Source organism: Vicugna pacos, chromosome 9 (genome assembly GCF_048564905.1).
Source record: "Vicugna pacos chromosome 9, VicPac4, whole genome shotgun sequence".
NCBI classification, from domain to species: Eukaryota; Metazoa; Chordata; class Mammalia; order Artiodactyla; family Camelidae; genus Vicugna; species Vicugna pacos.
The window spans coordinates 13,229,643-13,241,717 of NC_132995.1; the positions used below are offsets into that span (position 1 = coordinate 13,229,643).

The 12,075-nt window shown below is 35.0% G+C and overlaps 1 protein-coding gene and 1 long non-coding RNA gene across 2 annotated transcripts in view; one reads left to right on the forward strand and one right to left on the reverse strand.

The window, feature by feature from the left end:
• The window catches only part of LOC102527004 (uncharacterized), a 48,868-nt gene that overhangs the window by 36,739 nt on the left and 54 nt on the right, over positions 1-12,075 (reverse strand). The window contains 3 exon segments of the mRNA XM_031681734.2: positions 9,657-9,755; positions 10,713-10,783; positions 10,785-10,837. Coding sequence (XP_031537594.2) covers positions 9,657-9,755; positions 10,713-10,783; positions 10,785-10,837 — 223 coding nt within the window.
• The window catches only part of LOC116282235 (uncharacterized), a 43,592-nt gene that overhangs the window by 16,696 nt on the left and 14,821 nt on the right, over positions 1-12,075 (forward strand). The gene's annotated exons all lie outside the window — the stretch shown is intronic.

Sequence of the window (12,075 nt, forward strand, 5' to 3'; positions counted from 1 at the left end):
AATGATCCTGAAACAGACCAATGATATTAATGGAAAAACTGATGAAATACAAGTCTAACACACAGAAAACTTTAACTATTCTACAAGCATTACATAATTTGAATATGTAAAAAAATTTACAGTGGAAACTCAAGACCCACTTGGTTTTTCTGGCACATTCCTTCAAACATTCCAAGATGGAGGAAAAGGGTACATCTTCTTCAATACATTTATGAAGCTAATGCAATGTTTACATCGAACCTTAAAAAGGATAATAAACAGGAATGTTACAGACCCATCTCATTCGTGAAACCTAAAGGAAATATTAAAAATTCAAATCTAACTAAATTGAAAAGGAATAATGTGTCAACACATCATGACCACACTGGATTCCAGAATGGTTAGTCAATAAACAGAATTCAACATAGTGACATAACAATGGAGAAATAAATGATTATGTCAGTAAATGCAGAAAGAATGATTTCTGAGAAAAATTTTGGCTGTTATGTGGAAGTACAGAACCTCTGTGTGAAGAACATTTCTGTAAACTTTTAAAATTATACCCTTATTTGTAGAAACATCCTTATTCTTAGGAAATGCTTGCTGGATGATTAAGGGGTCAAGTTATGATGTTTAAGACATACTTTCAAATAGCAGTAAATATAATATAGACAGAAATAAAGTAGATATGGAAAGTTTATCAATTGGTGAATCCAGATAAAAGTCATTTTCATTGCAGTGTTCTTTTGATACTAATTAATTTTATCATTAAATATCAAGGAGAACTGTCTTCACTAGGGGAGTGTGTCCTGGGATTTGTGACTTTAGTATTTTTTTACATATGTCTGCAACTTTTGGTATCCTGCTTTTAAATTATGCTAAGGATGTGGATTTTGTCTCGTTTTACTACCTTTCCATTCCTTTGTTTAGTATGCTTTTAGGAGAAAATACTGGGAGACAGTTAGCAGAAAGCCATGATTGCTTTTAGCTGTAGTGCTAATGCTCTATAAATTGTTCCAGGGCCCTGAAAATGAAGGAAAACTTACTTAAGTCCCTTTGTAGTTTTTATGAAAAAATATAGCTAAACCTGGTAAGAGACATTAAATGAAAATATGGGCCAAAATAACTTATAAATAGCGATGGAAAATATATAAAATATTAGCAAAGAAAAATGCAAGCAAAGAGATGCTGAGGGATACTTAATAACATAACACCTGTATACACACACACACACCCTTTATTTCTATGGCTATATCTTATTAAGTGGGGATAAACTATGGGCATTTCTGCTAAGATCAAGAACAAATCAAGGATGCCTACTATCTCTGCAACTATTCAAGAATGTGCTAAAGATAATTGCCAATTTGATTAGACAAGATAAATCAATTAGAGGTAGAAAAAGTAAAGAAGTTTAAATAAAACTATTACTATTTGCAGATGATATGACAGTATACCAGGATGTAAAATCATCTTAACTAAAATCAAGATTATCAATCCAAAAACAAAATTAAGAAAGAAATTCCACTTATAATAGTAACAAAAAATGTGTAGGAATAAATTTAACAAAAGAGGCTGAGATATATAAACTGACAACTAAAAAATATTGTTGAAAGAAATTAAATAACTAAATAAAAGGGAAGACCTCACAGGTTCATGGAAGACAATACTCCACAAAATGATCTACAGGTACAATGCAATCCATGTCAAAATGTCAGCTACCTTTTGTCCAGAAAATGACAAGCGGATCATTTGGAAGTAGAAGAGACTCCGAATAGACAGAGTAATCTTGCTGGGGTGGGGGGGTGTTGAAGAACCAAGTAACACTACTCACACTTCCCGGTCTCAAAATACACTCCAATGCTACAGTAAATCAAGACAGTTTGGTACTGGCATAAAGATAGATGTAGAGATGTATGGAATAGAATTCACAATCCAGAAATAAAATGTAAAATATCTCAAATTTATGGTCAATTCATTATCAAAAAAATGGTGCCAGCAAAACTCAGTTAAGTCCTTTTAGCAACAGTGCTGTGACAACTGGATATTCACACATGAAAGAATGAAGTTGGAACTCTAAAAACACTAAAATGTACTATAACACAAACCATATGAATAGCAATTTGGTACTGATCCATGGTTACACAAATAAAACTAGAACAGATTAGGAAGCCCAAGAAATAGACTCAAGAACACAAGAAAATCAAAGAAGCAGAGATGGACATTTGAATAAGTGGTGTTGGGACAACTGGGATAGCCATGTAGAAAAAGATTTAACTAGATCTGTATATTACTCCACATGTAAAAATAAACTGCAAATGGGTTAGGGATTTAAATGTAAAAGTAAAACCATACAAGTAATAGAAGAAAACATGGATATTTATCTTTAACTTTTAGTTTCTAACTGTGACACAAAAGTCAGAGGTAATAAAAAGATTGATGAATTTGACTACATTTTTTTTAAAAAAGCAAAATTGCCATAACCTAAGTCACAAAACAACTAAGAAATGAGGAGAAAATATTTGCAACATAACTTCAAAGGGCTAATAATACTCCTAATATGTAAAAACACTCTTAAAAATTGAGAGACAAAGGATTAAAAAAAAGATAGAAAAATGGAAGAAGGACACAAACCCAACAATTCACAAAATATAGAGAAATGGCTTTTAAACGTGAAAAAATGTTCACTTTCACTCATAAAGAAAATGCAAACTAGAACAATGAGCTAACCATTTTTCACCTATCAGATTGGTGAAAATTAAAGGGTATAACAGCACATTCTGTTTGAGTCTTTTATTGGAGAATGGTATTTCTCTAAGATCTGAAAGGGATGACAGGGCTGCTCCCATACCCTGCTGGAGAAATGCAAACTGTTCCAACCCTTCTGGAGCAGGAGCCTGACAACATCATACAAAAATACATACGCAATTACGTTTTGAACCAGCAACCATACTTCTAGGAGTCAACTTTGAAGCTATACTTCCAACAGTAGAAAAATACTTATAGGCAAGGATTATTCTGTGTTATTCATAATTGAAAAATATTGAAAACAACCTAAAAGCCCATATACAGGAGTCAATGAATAAAATACAGTACATCCACACACAGGAGTACTAATGATAATAAGGTAATCATAACAACAGTAAGGAAGATCTCTGTGAACTGTTTTAAGTAATTTCCAGGATTAACTATTAAGTGAAAACAGCAAAGTGCAATTCAGAACGTAAGGTGTGCAGAAGTTCATATAGAATGCGATTTCATGTACAAGTATTTGCTTGTGTAAACTGAATCAAGAGGAATAAACCAGAAACTGATGAGATCACATATCTAGAAGGATTGAGTGAAAATGGGGTAGAAAGAATAGGAGCAGAGTATTTAAACTGAGGTGAGAACAACACTTCACTGAGAATTCTTTTCTGTTTGCTCTCACTCTTAGAATCATAGTAATAGTTCACATATTTTAGAAATAAATATCAAGCAGGATGTATAGGAGAGGGAGTTCCTAAAATAACAAAAGAAGCTAATTGTACTAAAGATAAATAAAATAATCACACTGAAGAGAATGAAGAAGGAAAAAATTAACAATCTTAGAAACCATTATTTTGACTGGACACTGTAATACTAAAGGCAAAAGAACTGTACAAATATACTATAGATAGCAAATTTATTTCTCACAGAGAAACTGGTTGGGAATTTTCAAACAATTTTATGTGTTTATTAGGACTGAACATATAAGTAATTAAGTAAGTCATGAGTTAAGTATATAGAAAGAGAGGGAGGTCTTTGTCAGAGAAAGTACAAATAAGAAGGGAGGAAAGGCTAGATTGAAGCCTGTGCAGGTAGGTTGGAATCGGAGATAACAGTATAATAAATTCATGGTTTTTAATATGTATAAAATATATACATACATGTTACATTAATACAGCTGTGTACATGCATTTTTAGCATTCCAGCAAAGATGCCCTAGTAGCAATGAGCTCACCTACACCCAGATCTTGGTTTCTAAAAATCATTCTCCAATCAAGGAACCAGAGCTTCTTGGAAAGATGGTTGATTCTAGGACTAGAAGCAGGGAAAACGAAAGATGAGCCTGGAACCTAAAAGGAAGAAAATCCTCAAAGAATGATGGATACATATTGAAAAGGACACAAAAGCCTACCCTGTCAAGTGGCCAAAGCTGAGACAATTTGAGCAACAAAGTAAATACCTTGTCAATAGTATCGTTGCTAATATTTTCTCCCAGTCCATAAGTTGTCTTTTCGTTTTGTCTACGGTTTCTATTGCTGTGCAAAAGCTTTTAAGTTTAATTAGGTCCCATTAGCTCGTTTTTGTTTCCATTACTCTAGGAGATGGGTCCAAAAAATATTGCTGCAATTTATGTCAGAGTGTTCTGCTTATGTTTTCCTCCAGGAGTTTTACAGTACCCAGTCTTAACATTTAGGTCTATAATCCATTGTGAGTTTACTTTTATATACGGTGTTAGAGAAAGTTCTAGTTTCACTCTTTCATATGTAAGCTGTCCACTTTTCCCAGCACCACTTGTTGAAGAGACTATCTTCTCTCCATTGTATATTCTTGTCTCCTTTGTTGTAGATAAACTGACCATAAGTGCATGGGTTTATTTTTGGGCTTTCTATCCTGTTCCATTGAACTATGTATCTGTTTTTGTGCCAGTACCATACTGCTTTGATTACTGTAGTTTTGTGATATAGTCTGAAGTCACAGAGCATGATTCCTCCAGTTCCGTTCTTCTTTCCCAAGATTGTTTTGGCTATTTGGGGTCTTTTCCATTCAAATTTTAAAATGTCCTCCAGTTCTATGAAAATGTCATTGGTAACTTGATAGGGGTTGCACTGAATCTGTAATTGCCTTAGGTAGTGTGGTCATTTTAACAATATTCTTCTAATCCAAGAACATGGTATATCTTTCCATCTGTTTGTGTCCTCTTCAATTTCTTTCATCAGCGTCTCAAAGTTTTTGGAGTACAGGTCTTTTACCTACTTAAGTAGGTTTATTCCTAAGTATTTTATTCTTTTTGATGCAATGGTAAATGGGATTGCTTCCTTATTGTTGGATTCAGTTTGCTAATGTTTTGTTGAGGATTGTTGTGTCTATATTTATCAGTGATATTGGGTTGTAATTTTCTTTTTGTGTATGTGGTATCTTTGTATGGTTTTGGTATCAGGGTGATGGTGTTCTCGTGGAATGAACTCAGAAGCGTTCCTTCTTCTGCTATTTTTTGGAATAGTTTCAGGAACAATAACACTCCCCATGCACTGACTCCACTGAACACACACTTGCAATAAAAGATTCTAAATGCTTATTTCCATTTGTGAACTGGTTTTTAAAAAGTTAGCTTTTGGAGTATAGGTCTTTTGCCTCTTTAAGTAGGTTCATCCCTAGGTATTTTATTGTTTTTGATGTGATGGTAAATAGGATTACTTCCTTAATCTCTTTCTGATATTTCATTGTTAGTTTATAGAAATGCCACAGATTTCTGGATATTCATTTAATATCCAGTAACTGTAACCCAAAAGTTTGTAAAAAAAATTTAATAAAAGTTTTAAGGCTAATTTTTTAAATCATTATTATGATTTTTCAAATTATTTTTTAAATTTATAGTTTAAGTTAGAGTTGGTAAAAATTAAATTTAATGATGGCAAAACTATCTTCACTGGTTGGTCTTTGGTCATTTTCACTGCAAATGGATAAATGTTTAGATATTACTGCTAGTGTAGCAACTGCATTAGTTTATATTTAATTTGAACATAATGAAATGAAGAAAATATTTTCTCTCAGTATCAGTGATGAGAAATGCAATTGACTTTAGTCTCTTTAAAACTATGAAGGCTGAAATTGTCCAACCATGTGATTTAGAGTTTTAAGATTTGTGTGAAGCATGTTTTGGTGTTCCAGCTTTGAAATAACAGGAAAATATCCTGAAGTGGCAAGCCATATTGGCACACATTCATACACATTTTCCGGCTCTGTCAGCTAACAAGGCCGGGCAGCCATGACATCCCAGGAGCAATGACTACACCTAGTGCCCAAGTTTGGATTTCTAAATGCCATCCTCTAATAAAAAAGAACTAGGGCACCTTAGAGAGGTAGGTGAGTCCAGAACTAGAGCAAAGAAAATATAAGATGACCCTGGAGTACCCTGCAGTGCCAGAAGGTAAGAGATGCTCACTAAAGGATAGGGACATGTCAAAGACCACAGGCACCAACCCCAAAAAGCTCCCAAAAGCAAAAGCTGAACAAAAATTAGTGTTTATACTATTAGATTAAAACCTAAGGAATAAAATAAACTGTAAATCCACACTGATAAATAAATGAATAAATAAATAAAAAGGGAGAAGAGAGAATTCTTCCTTACATAAGAATTCCAATTAATAAATGTAGTAGGAGGGACAAAATCACCATCAGGCAAACATTGCAGTAAGAATTAGTCCAAGCGAAATCCACTGATGGATGCTAAAAATCAATGGGTGAAAACTGCAGGAGAAATAGGTTATCTGCATTATCTCAAAGTATCTCCCCCAAGATATTTATCAATTATAAAGGAAAAATAAGTCCCTTTACAGTAGAGAAGCCTGGCAGAAAGCACCTTAACCAAATGATCAAGGTTAATAGCTCCAGTAATAATATATGTCCACAATCCGACCCTCTGATAGAATGCCCTGAGAAAGACATACCATCTCTTCTGTGGAATAGTTACCAAAAGTGATCAATCTCATCTACTTTTGAGCAAGGTATCAGACCAATCCAAACTGAGGAATAGTCTATGTAATAACTGTACTCTTAAAAAGTATCAAGGACAGGAAAGACATGAAAGTCCATGAAATTGCCATAGATTTGAAAAGACTAGAGAAACATGACTGCACACAAAATGGCATTCCAGATTTGACACAAGAACAGAAAAAGTGGGTGCCTCCAGCATGCAGATTGTGGTCTTTCTTGAAAGATCACTTTCCACTAAATGAAACCAAAAATTCTCAGACTTATGGCTCATTAAAAGCCATAACTTGGGACAACAAGTTCATACTGTATAGCATAAGGAACTATATTCAGTATCTTGTAGTAACTTATGGTGAAAAAAATATGAAAACGAATATATGTATGTTCATGTATGACTGAAGCATTGTGCTGTATGCCAGAAATTGACACAACATTGTAAACTGACTATACTTCAATAAATATATATATATATATACAAAAAAAAAAGCTTGGGACAAAAAATATACAAGGTAGACCTCAAACATCTTGTCATAACAGACAGTAAATAAGCTATTAAAGACTAATAGGATCTAAAGGACTTGAAGGGCAACATTACGAGGTCCAGTAACCCAGGAAGCAGAAATTTGAGCAATAATCAAGATTATAATGACAATGGACAGAGATACAATCAATATGCCTAAATCTATAAATGTATAATGACAATAAAATAACTGTCTGGTCACCTGGGAAGGATGCTAAGATAACACAACTGTTTAGCTGTTCTAAAGATAAAGGGAAAGAATCCAGTATTTATTTAGCTGTTATCATAAAAACTCTCAGTATATTATCAAGTAGTAGATGATGTAAAAATTGTACATTATTTCTACCAACAAGTGAAAATGAATGTTGGAATGAAAATATGATCATTTTGAAGTGTCTAATGAATTACTGTACCTAGGCACCCAGAATCAATGCCAGCTAAAATCCCAGAAAGACAACCAGACAGCATGTGCTAAGAACTTACACCAGCTACTGCCCGACTCAGCCTGGACACCGAGAACTGGGACAGTTAATCCCTGAATGTACCTGCCTGTCTACCTTCATGTGACATTACTCTCCCACTGCCTTCATTAGCACAATTTTACCTTCCTGGAGTTTCTTGTGCAGGCAAATGGCTTGACTGTTCATTACAGGAAGTTCCTGAAAGATCTATCAACTCTTCAGTGGAAAACAACAGAGTTTGTGTTCTAGGATTCTTTGACTCTCTAGTCAAAATTCTTACCTAGCCATTTCCACTAATTTTCCACTGTTGTATTTTGATCTTCACCCAATTCCTAATCCAGTCTCCACACTGAAAGACTGGCCTTAAAACCAAACTTCCGATTGCCAGTAACATCCAACCTTGCCCTTCCCCTATGAGACACTACCAAAGCAGAGGTGGTAAGTGAGCAGTAAGCTCAGTTCTGTCTGGTATGTGGGGAGCCAGCACTCAGTAGTGCTGACATATCATGTGTGCAACACTGCCCAGGATGTCATCTTGCAAAAATGAAAAAAAAAAAGAATATGAATCTCATTAAGCTTCTAGATCCCAAAACTTATTTAGAGGATACAGAGAGGTCAGAGAATGTGCTTGAGTAAATCTTAGAATGGCATCAGCAAAGAACAGAATGGAAGATACTGTTTCTTCAGCAATTAGATGGTTAGGAATAAAAAGAGTTGAGGAAATGTAGAGATTAAAAAAGACTTAAAAGACATAAAGGAATGGGAGGGAGAAAGAAGGGAAGGAACTTATTCCCATTAAAATCAGAAGAGCAGTTACACTTGCAGGAGGTAAAAGATTGTGACTAAGTAGAGACATGTGGAGGGCCTCAGGTTGACTAGAAAAGCTCCTTTCCTCATTTGGAAAGACTGGCTGAAAGGTATACAAGAATCATTTGTATGACTATTACAACCTTTCTGTGACTCTGAAATTATTTCAAAATAATTAGTTTTTTAAAAATGTTATCGCCTGACTTTAGTGTAGTGATGTCTGCCCTACACAACTCATTATGCTAAACTTTTGTTTTATGTGATTCTCAGTATCTATTATTTTTTAATAATGGTTTAGAAAATTAAAAATTAGAAAAACAGATTACATGATTGATTCAAATACTTATTATCCTGAACAATTCAAATACAATAAAACTTAATATGATCTGATTCCTCCTAACAGTGTGACTTCATTTCTTATTACTCTCCCCTAAGGACCTCTATTCTGGTCTACACTGGTGATTCCTGAACTCACAAAGCTCTCTTCAGTGCCCCTGCTCCAGGCTCCACTTCCCTTTCCACCACTGCCCCAGCCATCTCCTGAGCCTTCCAATCTGTTCGTTCATTCAGCTTGCAGTGTTCCTCCCAGACAGACACATGGCCTGGGCCCTTATGTTATGTCTCTTCTCAAACATTACCACCTCAGAAAAGGCATCCACAACCACTGTAAGTGGGCCAACCTCTCTTTACATTCTACAGCCTAACATTATTTATCTATTTGTATTCCTGCTCACTCTAGTAAGATGTAAATTCCATGAAAGCAAGGACCTTATAAGTCTTGCTCACTATCATTGCATTGATGTGTGTGTGTGTGTTCACACAAAAGGGGAACTGGAGAGCAGTTGAATACAACATACAGATTAAATATTGTACTAATGAAAAATGAGACTCCCCATCACTTAGAATGGGTTTGAGATATAAGAGAAATAAGGTGATTTCTAAATGGAGTAATGTTTAAGTTTCTTCTATAGCTCACGCTGAGGTCTTTATTTCCTCCCCAGGTCACAAGCCAGTGCTCCACAAGTCCTGGTGCCTAGCGCAGGGGTGGGAGTGGGGCACTTTACAAACAACACAGAGACATTATCTCCTCTCCCTCACCACACAGCTTGCTACCAGCCCTGATGGCTTCCTTTTTCCTTCCTCGCCTTCCTTACTTGTGTACTGGCTTTGTGTTCCTTCCCTCAAAGTCATCCAAGGCTCTTTTCCTTGCTCCGATAAGTCAGCCACATCTGGCTTAGAAGTGGAATGTACTGCTTAGAAGAAAAAAAAATGCCACATGGCATAAAAATGAAAACAAAATCTTTAGCTTTGGTTAAATTTGTAATGAAATAAAGGTTAACTGTTATCAATAAAGACTTCAGATAATAGAAAGATGAGATGATTTAAGAAACCAGGCAGGTCTGGTGAAACTTTTATTTTAAACTCAGGTAGACTCTGCCTCTTAAGAGAGTTTAACAAAGTGACCAAAAAGGTTAACAGTGTTTGAGAACACTCTGGAACCAGAGGGTCTGAGCACAAATTCTTCCTCTAATACCTATCAACCCCACGACTTTAAGCAAGTCATTTCAACACACTGTTCCACAATGTTGGCAAGTAAAATGCATATGACAATGTTATTATCATATGATTGATGATTAGATGTATAGATACACCCCCTAGGAAGAGTTCTGGGACTTAATACTAATTATAATGATTCCATTTCTGTAAGAGGAAGACAAGAAGCATTCCGATTCATTTACAGAATATTAATTCAATCATAAGTGCAATGTTCATGAACTGGAACTTTCAAACACAAATCATATAAAATTGGTTGCAGGAAATGAAATGCGGGCTCTCCAGTTTTAAATGAATACTGTTCATCAAATCTACCACTATGTAAGTCATAGAGACTCTTCTGCTATGGCCAATCATGAATCTACATCTAACTGTTGTCCCTGCAGATGGATCAGAGGATGACACAGCCCCTTGGCCATTAAGAAGGGGAGGCAATTTCAAGAAGAGCTACAGTCACAAGACATGTGAATGTCACTAAAAAGAAGATGATGATGGTTAATGACAGGGGCATTGCCAAACTGACACACCTCAAAGCTTCCTTTGGGAATAAGAAAAAGAATTCAGCTCATGTCTTAAAAGACAGCTTTGAAATTCACTGTGTTGAAATTAACACACCACAGAGAACATTCTAAATTTCTTGTGGCAAATAAACTTACCCAGTGTCACCAAGTTTCTATAGTTCTCCAACATAACATCCCTGTACAAGTCCCTCTGAATAGGCTCCAGGTTCCCACTCCTGCCGAGAGAAGTCTACGGCCACATCCCTGAATGTCATTAATTCCTGAAACTTCAAATCCAGGTAGTATGAAATTTAAAAAACATTTTCAAAACAGAAAGACAGGAGATCATAGGAGTGCCTTAGAGGAAGGGAGTGATACAGTACAAGTGGGCTAGAAGATGAAAGGAGATTGTCTACATATTCCTGAAGAATCCTATTGCTACAGACAAATCTTTCTGTAGCTTGTAGGCTATCACAGTAACTCGGACCTGCAGGGGGACTGGATAAAATCAAACTTTCCCTATTCAATAAAATATAAGATGTAACCACATAGTCAGCTAGTTGCACAATATATTAATTCTCAATAAATGTGAGGTTCTAAATTATTTTCCCTTTAGAGTTTAAAAAAGAAAGATGAGATTTCCCTCCCACTCTCCCAGTTTGAATATAAAAATTTCCATATTAAAAAAAGTTTTTGAAAAAAAGTATTTCTACAAGCCTCAAATTCATCCTTTGTCAGGGCATACTATAAGCATTTTTTCTTTGTTTTGACAAATTTTGCCTACATAACAATCCATTTTATTTTGGATATCTCACACTTAATCCATCCTTCACATTTACACGCTTGGTTTTAAACACACAAAATTCTGAAAGTCTTCATCAATTCTAGAAATCAGTGCATTTATCCCTTAGGATAATATTCTCATTCATTGCCATCTTCCATCACTCACTCAACATTTTTCTTATTCCTAAATGTATAATGTAGGATGAGTCATAATCAAATAGCTGTCAGTCAGATTTAAGAGATCACATTCAACCACATGTTCCTCTTCATAATTCCTTGGTAAGATGCATTACATAAATGTTTCTAACCAGTCTAAAATTCTCAAAGAATATGAGATCTCATCACATACTAAGACTGAAACCAACTGATACCAATTTATATCTTAATCTGTCTGGAAAACTTGGGTCTGTGGAGAATTTCAGAGTTTACCAATGGTAATTAAATAGGACTAACATCTCTAATTCATCAAACCTCAAACCTATCAAGGAAACTCAAATACTTCCCTCATGGGAGTTCACTCCTTTACTGCTCCATTATAGACTTTGAAGAGTAAGCACATAAATGGACTGAGAACACTGGAAAATAAATACACAAACATTGGATAGCAAACACTCATAAGGAGGAAACTTGAGCTATTTGCTGTCATTTTTTCTGATTTTAGGACAAAGTGGGGAGTAGATAATTGAATGAGACCCTTTTAAGAGTAGGAAGCTTTAGATTAATTAATGAAAAAATC